The sequence below is a fragment of the Epinephelus moara genome, chromosome 10 (assembly GCF_006386435.1).
Source record: "Epinephelus moara isolate mb chromosome 10, YSFRI_EMoa_1.0, whole genome shotgun sequence".
Lineage (NCBI taxonomy): Eukaryota > Metazoa > Chordata > Actinopteri > Perciformes > Serranidae > Epinephelus > Epinephelus moara.
In genome coordinates, this window is record NC_065515.1 from 7,286,670 (window position 1) to 7,304,713 (window position 18,044).

At 40.9% G+C, this 18,044-nt stretch overlaps 2 protein-coding genes across 4 annotated transcripts in view; one reads left to right on the forward strand and one right to left on the reverse strand.

Moving 5' to 3' along the window:
• Window positions 1–1,172, reverse strand: part of gabra5 (gamma-aminobutyric acid type A receptor subunit alpha5) — a 52,883-nt gene extending 51,711 nt beyond the window's left edge. For both annotated transcript variants that reach the window (XM_050054584.1, XM_050054583.1), the window contains exon 1: window positions 899–1,172. The gene's annotated coding sequence lies outside the window, so the exon portion shown is untranslated. The remainder of the gene's footprint in view (window positions 1–898) is intronic.
• gabrb3 (gamma-aminobutyric acid type A receptor subunit beta3) overlaps window positions 1–18,044 on the forward strand; it is a 98,327-nt gene that overhangs the window by 40,662 nt on the left and 39,621 nt on the right. The window contains exons 1-3 of one of the 2 annotated variants that reach the window (XM_050054579.1): window positions 855–1,068; window positions 1,159–1,250; window positions 1,367–1,434. In XM_050054579.1, coding sequence (XP_049910536.1) covers window positions 992–1,068; window positions 1,159–1,250; window positions 1,367–1,434 — 237 coding nt within the window. In that variant the 5' untranslated portion in view covers window positions 855–991. Of the gene's footprint in view, window positions 1–854; window positions 1,069–1,158; window positions 1,251–1,366; window positions 1,435–18,044 lie in introns of those variants that run through there. The other variant, XM_050054578.1, reaches the window with a different exon arrangement.

Below are 18,044 nucleotides of genomic sequence, written 5' to 3' on the forward strand. Positions count from 1 at the left end.
GAGAGAATCGCCGAAGGACTGACCAGCCGCAGCTTCTCTCCCACGTCACTGTTTACGTCACACGCTGAGCTACACGTTTTGTTACTTGCTCACGCCCCCCATTGCCCCGAAAAAGGCGCATTCTGTATAAACAAAAGTAGGCAGGCGGCATTTTGCTGCACTGCCCGATTTTGTTTTTATACTGCCAATGCTGAAAAAAGACTGATTGGGCTTTCCTGCAAATTTGCACAGTTCCTATTTAAAAAAGGTTGAGTGAGACATGGATCAAGAGAGGAGGGGTCGGGGGCCCACATAGAAAGCTCATGGATAGGGCCCAGAATTTGGTGCTACGCCCCTTTGTCTCATTATGGCACACGCACTGTGGTCTGTTGTTGGAAAGGTTTCAGCCCTTCCTCTCAGCACTGCATCTCAACATAATTGAACTCCTGCTCTGTCTGAGACTCTCACGTCAATACAAGCCTCTGTATGCAGTCTGTCACGTGGGTTTTTTTTTAATGACCAGGGCAGCTCGCGCACACTGATATGAAGAGTCATAATGCAAACTCAGAGTTAGCCACAGTCTGAACCGGCTCTGTCAGGGATTATTTTACGCATGTGGCTCCTGTGGACAGAGGACCTGTGGATGTGTATTCTCATATGTGACCACACGTGCAGTGAGTGCAGTGATGGATACGTGAGCAGCACTTTGTAGTGTGACAGTGAGCTAACCCGCGACAGGCTGAGAGCTGCTGACCGGAGGATGGAGACACGGAGCAGCCTGACCGAGGCTCTGCGGCTCCGCTGCTGTCTCACCGGCAGCCGTGAACACGCCTGACATCCAAGTCCCCGCGCCGCTGCCTCATGAAGCATGTTAACACCGACTGCGCCAGAGGTAGACACAATGTGGGACAAGTCTCACCTGATCCAGGAGGCAGTGTGAGCACCGTGGCTCCTTCACTCAGTCATTTGTTGAACGCTGGACGGCACCCATCCATCCACACGCCGCACAGGGATGTGGGGACCCCGGAGAACAGGGCTCTTTGATATCCTGGCACTGCTGCTCATGGCGGTGATGTGCTGTAACCAGAGGTGAGCGTCCGTCCGGTGTTACAGCCGGACACAGACGTGGGTGTCCGTCCTCCAGAAGAGTTACCATGTCTGTTGTCTTCTCTCTTTCAGCGTCAACGAGCCGGGGAACATGTCTTACGTCAAAGAGACTGTGGATAAACTGTTGAAAGGATATGATATCCGTCTCCGGCCGGACTTTGGAGGTATGTTAGAGGATCCTCAGCTGGTGTGTTTCACCCTAATGGCTCCCCGAGATGTTTCTCTACCTGTCTGTGTTGTTATTATGAATCACTGTTAACTTTCCTCTGTGTGTTTGAAGGTGCACCGGTGGCTGTTGGCATGAGTATAGATGTGGCGAGTATAGACATGGTGTCAGAGGTCAACATGGTGAGTACAACCTCATTTATTTATTTATTTATTTATTGATTTATATTGTCATTTGTAGTTTTGGTGGAACTCGGTGGACCAATAATGTTCCACAAACAGGTCAATGAAAAGTGCTGTCTCATACAAAGTGGTTACATTAATCAGAATCAGGGGTTTGTACGTTCTAAGTAATGGCTTTATTAATGAATAAGGGACTGTTCTGTATTTATCAGAGGAGGCAGGTGGCTTGAGTGTGACTTTGTTTTTGTTGTTGTTGTTTTACCCTCCTCAAAGCTACAGATATTTTTCATTGAGCCTCCCTGAGTCACTAGCAGAAAATGCATGACGCTGTCTCCACCATAAAAAAGTTACCCTGATGTTTGAAAGTTAGTTAAAAGATGAAGACAAAATCCTGGAGTTGAAAAAAGCCTTTGTTTTCCACTGTTGTCATGCTTACTGGTTTGGTTTATTTTTGGCCAAACTTCAAGTGAGACATGCAGAATAAAGTGATTTTGATGATGATGAGTTCACGAACCGTCGGATATTTGATAATCCAACAATAATTTCTGTTTTTGGACAGTTTCTGGCTATGATTATGATGGCGATTAACCCTTTAAAACCTCGAGTGACATCACTTTTCTTGTGCTGTTTTCAGACGCCTTTTGCAAGTATTTCTCGAGCAAATTGGTGCTATTTCTCTCAAAAACATGGAAATAAAGGCAGTGAGTAACTTAGGAAATGTAACACAAATTGCATAAAAAAAAAAAATTCGATTTTTTTTTTTAAAAAGGGAAAAAAGAAAAAATCTATGGAAAAAATATTTTCATAAGAATTATTATTCTTACATTTTAAAATCTTTAAATTTTTAAGCACTTTTTCAAGTCACTTTTTCCTTGTTTTTTTTTTCTTTTACAAATTTTCATTTTTTTTTAAATTTAGTCTTTTTACTAATTCCGTGCTAATTTTTTGGTTCATTTCTTCTTTCGTTGCTCATTGCCTTCTTCCCATGTTTTTGAAAGAAATCAAGCCAATTTGCTCAGGTTTCAAAGGGTTAAAGACACATGCCTTCTGAAAATTGGCAGTAAAACAAATGCAAAATACATTTAAAGTTGTATATCCTTACCCTAAGCTTAAAAAACAAAAAAACACAAGTCCCTCCCCAGTCGTTAAAAAATATTTGACGTGCCTCTCCCTTTTTGCACTCCCCCATCCCCCTTACAAATAACGAACAGTTCCTAACTAATCATTTACTTAGAAGTGATTACAACAAGTTTTCAGGTTGTGAAAAATCCGTTTGTCTGGTGTTTAAAATTAGTTGAAATGTAACTAAGGGTTTACTCAAGTAATTTACTTAAGTATAATTTCGAAGTATTTATACTTTATCTGAGTATTTGCATTTGATGTTATTTTACATATTTTTGTTATTTTACAAAAAATAAATCAACTAATAATAAAATTTTCATAAACAGTATTTAAGAGTCTCTCATTTACCATTTTATTGTGAGACAAGGTTTTTAAGTTGTAAATAATGGCCTTAAATGATTTACTGAATCATTTGATTAGTTATACGCAATCATTAAGAAGTTTTGGGTTGCCAGGTTGTGACAAAAACCCTTTGGCAGGTGTTTACCTTCAGTAAAAACCAGTGGTGGAATGTAACTAAGTATTTACTTTACAGTAAATACTGTACTTAAGTACAAATTTAAGATATCTGTACAATCTATACGTATCGATGTTACTTTTTGCTTCAGCTCCACTGCATTTCACAGAGAAATATTGTACTTTGTACTAAAGTTGCTTATTACTTTACAGATTCAGATCATTAACACAAATTATAAACTAACAAATAAATGGTGACGTATTGTTAAAGATATAAAGCAACTAAACTGAGCTCCACCTTAATCAGCTGCAACATTAAAGTAATGAACACATGAATGTATCAATAACTATGATCAGGAATATAACCAGAGTTGGGGAGTAACTAGTTACACATAACAAAATTACAAAATAAATGTAATTTGTTGTAGTTACTGAGAAAAATATGTAATTAAACTAGGGTTATTATTAATCAATATGTTGGCGATTACAAAGGGCTTACATCTAAATATATATTTTTTTGGTAAAAAAAAAAATTATATGTAGGCTCTAACAGTCATACAGTTGCCTTTATAGACTGGATATAATAATGGATATGGCTACCGTGACGTCACCCATTGGTGACGCCCATACATTACCTATTACATTTTTGACAAGGTAACTAGTAATCTGTAACCTATTGCATTTCAAAAGTTACCTTTGCAAGACTGAATATAACAGACATCATTCTGAAATGAGCAGTTCTGCATTATGAGTACTTGAAGTAGTAGTAAGTAGTAACAGAGTATTTCTACACTGTGTTTTTTTTTTAATCTTAAGTAAAAGATCTGTACTTCTTCTATCACGTGCATTTGTTAGTAATCCATTCATAACTCATGGCTCACTTCCTTATAAGCCATCATGTCAGCAGCAGTTATACATGGTGTCAAATTAACTGAGTTTTCACAATAATCCATCCAGTCTGCAGCTGTGTGTGTTAATAAGATGTCAATAAATGTCTTTAAATGTTCTGCAAACTAACCTGGCAGCCCTGAAAAATGATTTGTAAATAACTTGTTAATTGTAAATAAAGTAATTCATTACAATTTATCACTCATTACAAATGCTGCTTTGTCAGAGAGTAGTAAAAGAGGCAACACTGATGATTATGTACGTTACAGATTAATCTAATTTTCTTAAGTAATCAATTTGTCCACAAAACAGTGACAGAAGCCTGTTACAATATCCCAGATCCTAAATGACTTCATCAGATGTCTTGTTTTGTCCGGCTAGCATTTCCAAACCCATTGATATTATATTACTACAATGTAAGACCAAAGAAAACAGAAAATCCTCACGTTTGAGAACCTTTGAATATCATATTTTTGGCATTTTTGCTTAAAAAATGACTGAGTCGATCAAATGATTAGCAAAATAGTTTCAGATTTATTTTCAATGGAATAATTATTTAAACTAAGCCTGGCAAAACCTTTTCATGTTGATGGATTATAAGTGAATTAAACTGATATAGAACTAGCAACAGAAAATGGAAAAAATAACCCTGAATAAAGCCAGTAGTTAAAACACTTCATGAGAAGGTGACTTAGTAGAAAGTGGTACCAAATCTAGAACAAATAAAACCAACAATAATCTACACAACACTCTGAATGACTCCAGTCTGTGGACAGGAAGCAGTACGGAGGCTCTCTTGTGTTGTATCCAGAGTGGTTTGGTCATCTGCTGCATCAGATTATGGCGAGCTGTATAGTTTTACATCCTGGTTCACTGGCTGTGTAGCACTGATGCCCTAATGGTCCTCTTACAAGATAAGGTCAGCAGCTTCAGTGCCATGTCTTCTCAAATATAAAAAACAAACTAGACCATCAGGAGTGTGAGTCAGTGTGTGTGTGTGTGTGTGTGTGTGTGTGTTTGGGTTGGCACACCACGAGCTCCACAGTTTAATGCCTGTATGCCATCTATCATTGGTCTGAACTGCTGACAGAGCTTGATGCCCCATCGCACGCTACCAAGAGGAAATATCCCCTGACATGCTGTCCTGACAAGTATGTGTGATGAAATGTACCCGTGGTGCATTTTAATGCAGCAGCAGAGTGAGAAGCACAGAGAAGCTAAACACTCGCTCCCAGTGACAACTGGGATTGTGATCTTCTTAACGAGTTAGATGGTTGAGTGAATTCAGTTTGTCGTGTTAAATAATGAGGCTTTATTAACAAAATGTAAATCAGGTTTATTTTATTGTGAACTTGTATATCATGGTGTCTGTTTTTGTGTCACAGCAAGGGTTCGTCCATGGATACAAAAAAGTCCTTTTCTGTAAAATTAATTTGCATTTTTAGATTTAGATTTTTTATAAATAGTCAAATGAAATGCAGCAGATTTTCAGTCTGTGAGGTGCTCCTCTCCAGTGGAGAGTGGGAGAGGTGAGGGAGTGTGCAGAGGGACTGATGTAAGGCAAGAGCCGTAATTTGTGTCAAAAGCCGTACTCCTTTTCGGAGTCATTACTCATTTTTAGATTTGGTGTAACTGGTGGCAGGAATCTTTAGACACCTCACGATTCAATTCTTTTCCAGTTCAGAGTGAATGCTGATAATAGACAGGTCCCAAAAAAAGGTAACACAGCAGCAGAAAATATATTAAATTGTCCATACAGGCCACTTAAACAAAATTATAATCAGGTACAAAAAATACAGATATGAAGGTACAAAATGACACTTAGCGTGTGCACCTCTTGGACCATGTAGAATATTATTATTTATGTACTTCCTGTGCAGCCATGTTGGCTCTCTGCTCTGTAGCTATGTTGGCTCTCTCAACCCAAAGTGCGACCCCTGACCTCCAGTCATGTGACCTGTTACGCTAGATCAAAATAAACGTACATAAAGAACAATACTTTTTTTTTTAACCCTTTATGACCTACCATAGAACAAGCCTGCCAGAGCATATCTTTACATTTTTACATGCTGTAGTGCCATTTTTGGAGTTTAATATGCTATCCATCAATACAACCTATCCATCCATTTTCATCCGCTTATCCGGGGCCGGGTTGCGGGGGCAGCAGGCCGAGGAAAGCACCCCAGACATCCCTCTCCCCTACAACGCTTTCCAGCGTTCCCCAAGGTGTTCCCAGGCCAGACGAAATATGTAATCGGGGCCTCCTACCAGTGGGACGTGCCCGGGACACCTCTAACGGGAGGCGCCCACGAGGCATCCTGATCAGATGCTCGAGCCACCTCAACTGACCCCTTTCGATGCGAATTAGCAGCGGCTCTACTCCGAGCTCCCTCTAGATGTCCAAGCTCCTCACCCTATCTCTAAGGCTGAACCCAGACACCCCATGGAGGAAACTCATTTCCACCACTTGTATCCGCGATCTCATTCTTCTTCTTTCTTTACAGAGTGAAGAGTGTGAAGTGGGGAGAGAGAGAGAGAGAGAGAGAGTGGGGGGACGACATGCAGCAAAGGGTTGCAAGCCGGAGTCGAGCTCGCGACCACTGCAGCGAGGTGTCACCACTAAACATGGGGCACCGGCACTATCCACTAAGCTACCGACGCCCCTAATGACAATAAATTTAAACGTTAATGACGTTATGACAGAAAATATGAAAAGCGTTTTAATTCAATTTCGGTAAAAAATGTCTCTCAGACAGTTACAGGCGTGGATGTAAACTGTAACTGCAACTTGGCTGGTTTGCGGAGGCTCAGAACTGCGTAGCGGTAATTCTAGTTTCTCATTGTGTGACCTACTCGCTCCTTTTAAAACATAACATGTTTGTAATAATCCACAATTACAATAAACAGATGACTGACTCCAGCCTGTTCTGAATGGAATCCAGTATGCTTCCACAGACTAGCTATAGGCCGGGGGGTGCCGGTTGGATTGTATCCCTCTGTGGTTGCTCACATATTTATGTCCATTACGTCTCACCATCTAATTGGTTCAGCTGTAATGAACGTAAAGCCCAGTCTTACAAAACTGTTACAGGTGATTTTAACGTTCCGATTTTGACTCTACTGGGTCAAGACATAATGTTTCAAGAGAGAATCGAGATGCATCTAAGAGTACATTTTTCCCCCACCTCTACATGTACCATACATTTCCCGAGGATATCTTAATCTCCAGATGTCCATTGCAAGCACATAAATCCACTCAGAAATCACAGACAAAAAAAGCTCCTTTTCATTTCAAAATGTGCCTGGTAATCATCATATTTTTAAGTTAATAGTTGTCTGTACATTCATGGTTACGCTGCAAACAGAAACTGTTAATAACTTATTCGGCATACTCTCAAATGGTGCCAGGTAGCAGTTAGCAGCAGTAATTTTGTCTGAGGGTGAGGCTACACTGTCAGACTTTGAAAAACTCTGAAATTGGCTGAGCATATAGGGAGATAATGTCCTTTGTTAGCCAGCTTCACCATCCTAATGCTGTCCATGAATAATGCACCAGCCTAATAATCTATGCAGCTGCTACTGTGGACATAAGCACAAAATTTGAAGCACTAAGACTATGTGAATGTGAGCCTTGAGTAAATAGAGACACACACATGTTTCTTTCTTTCTCATTAGCTTTGAAAATCTATAATCAGTTGACTAAATTTCACCCCTAATGGACCAAACCTAATTTCTGTAGAAGAGACCACACCCACTTTAAACTTGAGAGCAGCTTTCTGCGTAGCCGCACATGAAAGCATTCAGCCTCCTCAGCGGCGATCATATCAGACTGTCTGTGTTAATGGTTCTAGGCATGCAGATGGGACAGAAGAAAAACACATCCCCTCCTCGTCGCCGCAGGACGTGGACAAAATAAACACTCCCAGTGGCACTTGAGCATGTGCTAAAAATTATTTACTCATGATACAAATGAAAGAACACCAGGAGCTGTTTGCGTCCTGTCCACGAGGGATTATAGAAAGAGCGTCTTGTTTGATTTGCCAGATATCCAAAAATATCCACACCATCCTGATGGAGTGTCAAACACACAGGAACCAGCGGGGTAACTGCTCAGGCTGCTTCAGCGTACTGGACTCAGGAAGCAAAGTGACCTCACATCAATGCTACTACGTTTTGTTTTAATGCCTGGAGCTATAGATCACTTTTATCAAGATATTCTGCCATCAAACACCATGATAGGTTATCTTTGCTCCTGAACAATGTTATTTTGTTCCTTTCTGTTGAAGCTGTGTTCCAGTTCCCCCTCCAGGACTTTGACATTTGTAGCTTCTTCTCACATTTTGCTCACTCGAGCATCTCCAAGCTTCCAGTGAACCTGTGTGTGTGTTTATAGATTACACTGTGTGAAATACAGTACTGTAAAAAACTGTGCAATGCCTTCTATTCATCACAACTCTTTGCACATTGTACAGTGTTTTATTTGGGGAGGTTACACTGAAATTGAACAAGCTTTCCATATATTGATTATATTTGGGCAGGCTGCTGATGGAAATTCTGCCCAAGTAAGTTTATATCAGGTGCTGTTACCCTGGCTCGAAATTACCTTGAATTTATCTTTAATTAACCTTTTCAGTCCCGGCAAAACTCGTGCACTCTGGTCACTGGCCTGCACGTGAAGCAAATGGCTCATCACATTGTCAATCAACGTATCAATAGCCATGATCTTTATTAGAAAAATCAGCTACCATGCTCATAGGGCTGACCCGAATGCTTTGAAGCTTCAAAGCTTTGATCGTTGCCATGGAAATCAATGGCCAACTTACTATTCAAATGCTCCATTTTTCTAAACCATTATCCCCAAAAGCCCATAAATTAAGAAATAGTACCATCAGACAAGGACATTTAAACTTAGTGTGATAAACTGTTGTAACTACGACAGTTTGACCACCACGTCAAGCATCTGGATTAGTTTCAAATTTACAAAGATGGCCCCCGAATATTCAAATGCCAGATAGGCCATCTCACAAATCTACAACAAGCTTTGCAAATCCCCTAAAATCTGTAACAGTTTAGCTACCTTACAATGTATTCTTTTTTCCAACTGTTTTGGCAAATGTTACTGTGTTCTGCATGCTAACAATGAGGCTAATTAACAAGTTATTTTAGGTGCATCAACTAAAAACTGATGTTTCAAAAACTGTCCTCTCAACTCTCATTAAATGGACAAATGCATCAAAATACGCACCACTAGATTCTAGGGCTGCAACGATTAGTCGAATAATCGATGACTAATCGACTATTAAAATAATCGGTGAGTATTTTAGTAGTCGACTAATCAGTTTGAGTCATTTTTCATAGAAAGGAACTATAAAAGTACCCCAAAATACTCCTATTGCAGCGTCTTACGTTCAAATATTGGCAGCTTTACACACTCTCCCGTGACGGTGAACTAAAACCCTTTGGCGTGAGTACGACACAAGACATTAGATGACATCATTTGGGGGTTTGGGAGAGACAGACCGACATTTTTCAACATTTTAACACATTTTTCGATAAAATGATTAGTCGACTAATGAAAATAATCATTAGCTGCAGCCCTACTAGGTTCATAAAAAGTCTCTACCCCGTAGCCATCACCATACTGAACTCTGAACTGAAGCAAACACTAAAGCACTTTTTTTTAATCCCTTTATAACTACATACATTGGCAATGAGTGCATGAAGTGTATGTACAAATGTGTAGAATGTGAATGGAATGGAAGCTTTTTTTTTTTTAATTACTATTTATTACTTATTTGTATGTACGAGCCAGGTCCTTGAGTGCACCTGAATTTCATTGTGTGTTTGGACAATGACGATGAAGAAATCTGAATATGAAGCTGAAATGGTGGATCTGCCAGACCGGTGAAGCCATTTTAGCGGCGTGTGGATAAACGATCAAACTATTTAGCACAAATATTGGCCAATAATGTTTGGTGGCCGATTTCACACCTTCAGAACTGCAATAAAATACATTGTGTAAAATCTTTCTAAGCAAATATAAATTCTTCGTGTACATAATCCATCAGTGATTGCTCACATAACATATTTCCTGAAAAGATGAGCAGGATATTTGTCTTTTCTCATATTGCTTTATATATTCTGAGATGGCCTCATTTTGTCTGATACACTGTGTCCATAGCCGCTCGAGCTTCAGTCACCATATCTGTTGTTTTATCTTCCTTCTTACACCCTTGATTCTTTGGTTTCTGTTAGTTTCTGTTGTGGTCTTCTTTGTCACAGCTCTAAACAGCTCCAACATTGTTTCAAAGAGCTCTTTACTCTGAACAATTTAATAAGCATTTAAGTGTAGCCTCACAAACACTAGACTGTATTAAACAAGCTCAGTTTGTCCAGTAGATACATTTCCGACTAATCTCTGATGTATGGAGAGTGTTAAGATGAATTCTTGTGGACAAATACTTCATCTAAATGAAGCACAACACTGAAACGGCACAGCTTTTTGTGTCTCGGATGTATTCAGAAACCTATTGTGATGTGTGATGTGTGGTAGAAATTTGACATTTGCAGAACAGCAGCCACGTCATTCCAGTTTGAAATCTGAAGCGAACACTAATGACAGCCCGGTGAGTGGCGTCTCCAGTGTTCAGTCAGATCATTGAAGGCTTCATATTGATGTCTGAGTGAAGATGAGAACTGTCAGTCATCTATTGTACGGCCTGATTGAAAAGACATCCGTTCTGGGCAAAAGCAGAGCCTCACAATGCCACACCGAGAGAAGGCACAGAAAACAAAGCTTAACTAAGCACAATGTGTCTGTCCAAAGAAATAACTTATTGTTTGTATTTTTGTGAATGCGAACAGACAAAAAAAAACCCTTCTATTAGCGCTGAACTCTAACTGATGGAGGATCCTTGGGGTGAAATCATCAGCCTCTTCTTGCTCACCTTTGAAATGCCACAGCTGCTGATTGGTTCTTTGCAAAGTGTATTTTTGCACATGCATGATTGTGTGTGTTGTTTGCAGTAGCTTTTGATCTTCTAATAGGAATAGAGACTGTATTTAGTGAACCAGTATCAGTTGTTGGTGCTCAGTTTAGAGTTGTGCTTTAAGAGAAGTGGGAAACAGACGGAGTAGATCTGCAATGCAGTGCATGTCTTGTCTCTTTTCATATACCTCAACAAGGTCCTGGTGGTGGTGTTACTCTCTTTCTTCACATGTAGTCTAGAGGAGCAGCAAACTTGTGTCTTTCCGAGTTATCTGCAGTCCAGTCGCACTTTTCACTTATCGAGCGATGATCAATGTTTCTTGGTTCAGAGCCGCTTCACTGGACCTTCTCTTATTTTAAAATGTGACATTATCTCAGGCTTCTGCGTCAGTAAAATCCAATTCAACAATGATTCATCATGGAAGAAACCACCTTATAAAGCAGTGTTACAAACAAATCAAAATTTAAAGACGTGTCTTTAGCGTGCTTTTCGGCGCTGGATTAAACCCAACGAGTTGAGTTGGTTCAGGGGCTCTTGAGCAAAGACATGTGATTGTGGTCTGTGCTGCAGTGTCTGACACAGGCAGGTTGTAAAGGAGAAAACTTGGCTCCAGATCAAGTTCATCTCCCTGACTTTTTAGAAGAAGCTGGATGCTTTTCGATGTGATACACAGCCCTGTTCCACATACCTCACACTGAACCAGACTGTGCTTTACTTAGATGAAGTTTTCTCCCGTTGGGAATTCTGTGGCTTCAAGTAGTTTTAAAGCAAAAACCAAGACAGTTTTTAGAGGGGTGGTAATTTTTAAAATGACACCTTATACCCGTACAGTAGCTGGTCTGTGGCTTATCTTAGTGGTTCTCAACCTTCATGTCAAGGACCCCCAAATGAATACACAGTAAGTCTCAGACCCCTATTTAGTTCAGGGACCTCCATTTGAAAAGACTACAACTACAGTCAACTGCAGTTGAGGACTCTTATTCACATTGGGCTCACCTCTATAGTAAAATAAATAATGAAACTAAACTATTCCCCATTTTTCTTTGGACCACTGGAATTACCTCAGGGACCACTGGGTTGAGAACCACTCGCTTATCTAATGGACAGGTATGAAAGTGGTTTCAATCTAACTCTTAGCATGGAGCAAACATAATGGCAGTTTTCCCATTATTTTACTGTAAAGGCCAAAACACATCGGCGGCGAATGCCTTGTGTTAAAAAATACGCCCCCATTATTTTCAATGTACAACCCCACACCTGTGGCGGCTAGATGCACATCGGTGCTCCTGGACGCACTGCCCCATGGCACTTTACGCCACTGTCCTATTTCCAGCCTCACCGCCTCCAAAATTAAATGCATTTTTCCCCCTTTCACTCTCTGCTTGCAGAGTTAGATTCAAGTCATCTGCACTCAGTTCTCAACATGGAGATGGGTGAGCCAATGGCTAGTAGCTAACAGTGCTAACAGCGTAAACAGTGCTGACAGAACTAAAAGTGATAGTGGGGCAGTGGGGACCAGAGGGTGGGCGTTACGCTTCCACAACAATGCCATAGGCTTGGATGGCTATATTAGCAGTAAACGCCATATAAGCACAGTACAGAGTTTCAGCGATTAGCTAGCCAGTGGGATCCACAAACAGGTACTCACCTGCACTTGACGCTGGACCGTCTCCCACAACAAACAACAGAGAAGCTCAGATTACAACACACATAGTGCTTAATTTGTAAAATTAGAAGTAGGGGAACACTTTGGGCCTCTGAGAGAGCAGTGGGGGAACACTTTTTAAGCGGCACCCGAGCCGCCTCACTGCGCAACTCCGAATGGAATGGTTGTGACATGTAGTGTTGTCACGGTACCAAAATTGGGACCCACGGTACGATACCAGTGAAAGTATCACGGTTCTGAGTAGTATCATGATACCACGGCAAAAATGAGGCAGATGTGCCTTTTGTCATTTATAAAAAGATAAATCACTTTTCTATAATACATCAATGATATTTCAATGGAATAAATTACTTATCGACTTATTCATACTTCAAAAACAGCATCAATAAGTGATTAACATGGGGGGATTGAAATAAAATAAAAAAAATAAAATAAAAATCAACCAGCCACCCTCCTCCCCCTGACAAGTAAAGAACAGTCCCTTCATAAGTAAAGAACAGTCCCTAAAGTGCGGTGAGGTTTGTGGACCGTTACCTGCCACAAAGAGAGAAATGTGAACGGCTCGTTTCTCCTCTGACACGCCACATACCTGTGTGCCGCCACGGCTCGGTTGTCCAGGTACTACTGGGCAGTCATGACACCAACGAAAGAGGAAATTAGGCTACTGGACCTGGAGTCGGACTTCTCTCTCGCCGGTAAGCCGTTATCTTGTGCTGCGGAGCCGCCGTAGGCTATTTGACCAACTTATTCCTGTCTGTGACCCCCGTTCAACCCACAACCAGCAGGATTCGCCTTTCGCTTCTGCTGCTGGTTGAAATATGTCCTCGCACAGTGTGCTGAATGATTTATTTTGCTTGCACAAAACTATTTTTAGTCACAAATGCGAGTAAAATGCTTGCATGTAGAGCTCTGTGGAAAACAAATCACTGCCAACAAGTAAAAAGAAATAAATAATAACTTTCACTGCTCAAAGATACTCACATGTCTGGAAAACAAACCACTACAGCAGCATATTGAGTGCCAGGTGGCCAGCGCGTGCTGGTCAATAACGGCGCACGTTATTGGACGGCGCATGAACACTCACCCTCTTGCGATTGGACTTTGAACTTATCCCACAGTAGTGGTACGTGAGGCACCGTAGTACTACGGTACTCCACCCTGCAACACTAGTGACATCAGCCAATACTGTATGTAGTTTTTAGATGTATAAAGTTCTAGACCCATGCAAATTAGCTCCGGAACGCACCAGGGCCTTTTCTGAAAAGATCCTGGTGTGCGTTCCAGTACGTTCCGGCTCAAATTAAGCACTGAACACACATAAAGGTAGCATGACTATATTTTCTGCTCATGACACCAATACTCCACTATATCTTTACATAGCAAGTAGTGGTTTGCTGCTATATTAATAGCCTGGATTTCGTTTACGTAACCTTTAAATATCTAAACTTCAGGATTTATAGCTGTTCTCAGTGGTGAATCAATGTAAAGGACTTTGAAGACTGCTCAGTTATATTCCTTGTGCAGACCGAAGCAGAACTCTCTCTGAGAAGTGGAGAGTGTAAGGGTGTTGGCAGTGTGTTTTCAAACAGCCAGAGTCACACAAGGTATTGGCCCATTATAGCCTGTGTGGGCGAGCGGCAGAGCTTGTTGTCTAGGAAATGAGATTATTAATACATTTCTCACTTTACTCGCTGCACTCCTTTATTTTTAGCCTGGGAATCAAGATTGCTCTGTGTCCTTTTTCATTCTGTTGGTATTTTTAAAACTCCAACGTAACCAGATGCTCTTGTTAAAAAAATCCGCTGTAGCAACAACATGCAGTATGTGTGTTTATTGGGGACTTTATTAAGGATCACTCCTTCAGACATGACCCACCACCTTGCAAAGAAGCACCTGTCGAGGCACAAAAAAAACATCCCTAAGCTGTAAAGCAGATCCTCCCAGCGGTGTTGTTACACATTTATTCAGTAGCCACAGTATGAGTCAGCTGGAAGACGAATCCATCATGTGCTAAAACCCCCATCCATTTTGACACTTTAACATTATCCACCTTCTGCCTGGAGGAAGTGTTACCCTTAAAAAACTCATACTACAGATGTTCTCCCAGATTTATATTGAAGGGCTTCGTTAATAAGTCAGCCACAGAACACATCAAATGGCCTCAGGCTGCAGCTACTCACAAGGTAAGGAGAACTAGAAACACTAGTGTGGTCTCTATATACAACATGCTGACTTCTCTACTGTGCTGGCACAATGCTACATTTAGTGTTACACAACAGAGGGATGTGACCCTACAGGAATATAAACCCTCTGTGCAGCACATTCATATTACTCGTCACTCTAACAGGGTGCTCAAAATAAAAATGGAACGTTAAGTGCCTTTATTGAGTTGATAAACCTATTTCAGGTGAAAGTAATCATTGCTGAAGAACTTTTGATATATAAAATGAAATATTTTTGAGGAGGTGCATTGTGAGGAAATGCTACTAGTGCCTATAAGTTGAGATGACCCCGAACTGACATACAGTTACTGCATGATTTTATGGCATCGTAATGTTTTAATCAAGCCATACATGATAGATATATGATCTTTGCACACCAGCCTCATTATACTGTATATCTAAAGCCTGATTAGAATTAATGGTAGAGACTGTCCTCCAAACATGACTACAAAGGTCGATTACATAGGTTTTTAACGATCCATTTTTATGTTTACTGTTAGGCAGCGACTTCTAGTGGCTGTAGTAACTGTGTGACGGGAGCAAAGAAGGAAGTCAGATGTCTAAGTAGAGAAAGATACAAAGTCAGCACACGGTGGAGGTTGGGATGGACGGATCAGTCAAACAAACACAGGACTTTCACCCCGAAGAAAAGTCAAAGATGAGTTATCTTTCACCATTTGCAACCAAATTCACAGACTTCATTCAACCAGACTGAAGGGCCCTGACACACCAAGCCAATGGTCAGTCGTCATTCAATGTCGGGCTGTTGGTGAGCGTCTGATGCCCTACAGTAGGTTTTGCAGTGTGTCTCGCACCTTTGGCACTAGTCAGCCCTCATCGACTGTTTATATCCAATTCAGCATGTTGAATCAGCATCGGAGTCCATTGGTGAATGGAATCACGTTGACTGGCATTTCAGCTCAGTGCATGAGAAGAGAAACAGAAGTGTTGTGAGGCAGCGACCTCTGACGGGTGCAAAGAAGGAAGTCAGATGTTGAAGTAAAGAGAGCTACAAAGTCTGCATATGGTGGAGGTTGGGGTGGACGGATGGGTCAAACACTGGACTTTCACCCAGGAGAAAAGTCAAAGATGAGATATCTTAACTACGTAGCGTTGTATATTGCATGCTACTTTCTCCAATTTCACCATTTTCAACCAAATTCACAGACATCATTCAGCCAGGCTGAAGGGCCCTGACACACCAAGCCAATGGTCAGCCTTCATTCAATGTCAGGCCATTAGTGAGAGTCTGATGCCTTAGGTTTTGCAGTGTGTTCTGCACCATTGGCACTAATCAGTCCTTGTTGGCCCTTGTCGGCTCTTGTCGACCGTTTTCAGCCAATTCGGCTTGTTGAATCAGCACCTGAGTCTGTCAGTGAATGAAATAACTGATTGGCATTTCAGCTCCGTACACGAGAAGAGAAACAAAAGTGAGGAAAGTAAACAAACGACAAAAGTCAAGAGGGAGTGAGACCAAAACAAACTTGTCATATTAGGTAAGATAATTTTTTTTAGCCATTGAGCTCTTTAGCAGAAATGGTTTGTGGTAGTTTGTATTATTGTTCGCTACCATACGGTAAATATGATTTGTTCTTCCAATATTACTTTGTGTTTTTATGTGCTAACCGGCTAAAAAGCGGCCAACTTCCCTCCTGTCAATCTGCAGTTTTTCCTTTTTTAATGACAAATACAAACAGCCGCTATCTGCTGGTGCGGAGAGATATTTCCTCTCACGCAGGCACAGATCATACATGCTGGTCAGCTGTTTGCTGTAGTCCTTGCGATGCATTCAAGTGCAACATTTGGCCAGGACACAGGCAGCGTGAGGCGATGCAACAGTCGGCCGTTGTCACTTCTAGTTCTTTGATGTCGGTTTGGTGTGTCTTGACCTCAAGGCTTTTAAAGATTAGTAAGGGTTTGTGAGTTTAGTCTTGCCTTGGCTATAGTTGTTAGTTTTATTTTCAATATTGGTAAGATATTTATGATGATCTACCATGGAGCTTTAAATGTATCTAATCAAAGACTGATCAAACCGGTTCATTCATCACTTAATGCTAAATTATGCTAAAGACAGCCTTTGTTGTTCTTAAGAGTAGTTCACCAGAGTGCTGAGTATCTAACCTGACACCTTGCCCATGATCGAGGCATAAAGGTCATCAAGCACTAACATTGTTTGTATCTCAAGAATGAAAATTGGAACTAAAAGAGTTTTCTTCCAGCTTGTCTAAGATCCAGTGTTTGACAAAACCACTGATGGTTCTGTAGAGACTAACTTCTGATGAACACCTCTCAATGATCTAACAGAAAAAAAGGTTTTTTCTTGGGCCCCCACCCTGCTTCTCCACAAAAATAGCTCACCTGCTACTTTGTTCTCATAAGATAATATTACTTACACTGTTATAAGGTGGTGAAAGGAATGAATTTATTTAATCAAAGGCTTGTAAAATGTGTGAGAGAATGCAGAGACACGGTTTGTAAAACATATATAGTACACTTTTGAATCCTGCTGGGAACACTTAGCTGTCTCATGGAGCGATGAAAAGCCCCCCTCTTGCATGGGGCAAGCATCTCTGAGTGCTATTCCTGTATTCCCAGCAGACATCCCGGTGTTAAGTTGACGTAGACGATGTTTGACTGGCACACAGTAACCATGTCTGAGTATGAGACTGTGAACTCTCCGAGCCGAAGATGACACGACAGTCTCATCCTCCCACTGGGACTCATTTACTCACTGGTGCTGAGAACAAACCTCTTTCTGTCTCTTGTGGTCTACATATCTGACAACAAACAACACATATCAGAGTAAGGAGTGTGTATTTTCAATTTTTTTATAGGTTAACATTTTTGAGATCTTCTATGGGACGGTCTTTTTGGTTATCAAACAGTTCTGCTGTTAATGTAATTTCCATTTGATGGAATATTACACTCAAACTCTGCAGGCTGTCTGCACTGGAGGTTTTCGTTATGGGACATGATGCAGTGTTATCCAGGGTTCCTGCAGATCCTTAAAAAGTCTTAAAAGGCACTGAAATAATTAATCTAAAAATAAGGCCTTAATTAAAATACCTTAAAGGACAACTTCGGTATTTTTCAACCTGGGCTCTATTTCCCCATGTGTATGTGTGCGTATGATTCATGGGTACCACTCGTTCTAAAATTGGTTCAATATTGAACCGCGAAACGAGCTAAAACGGTAATGGGGGCAAATGCGTCCCATATAAAAGTGTTTTTTTTCGCCACTGACCGGTTCAGATCGCCAGTGCTATC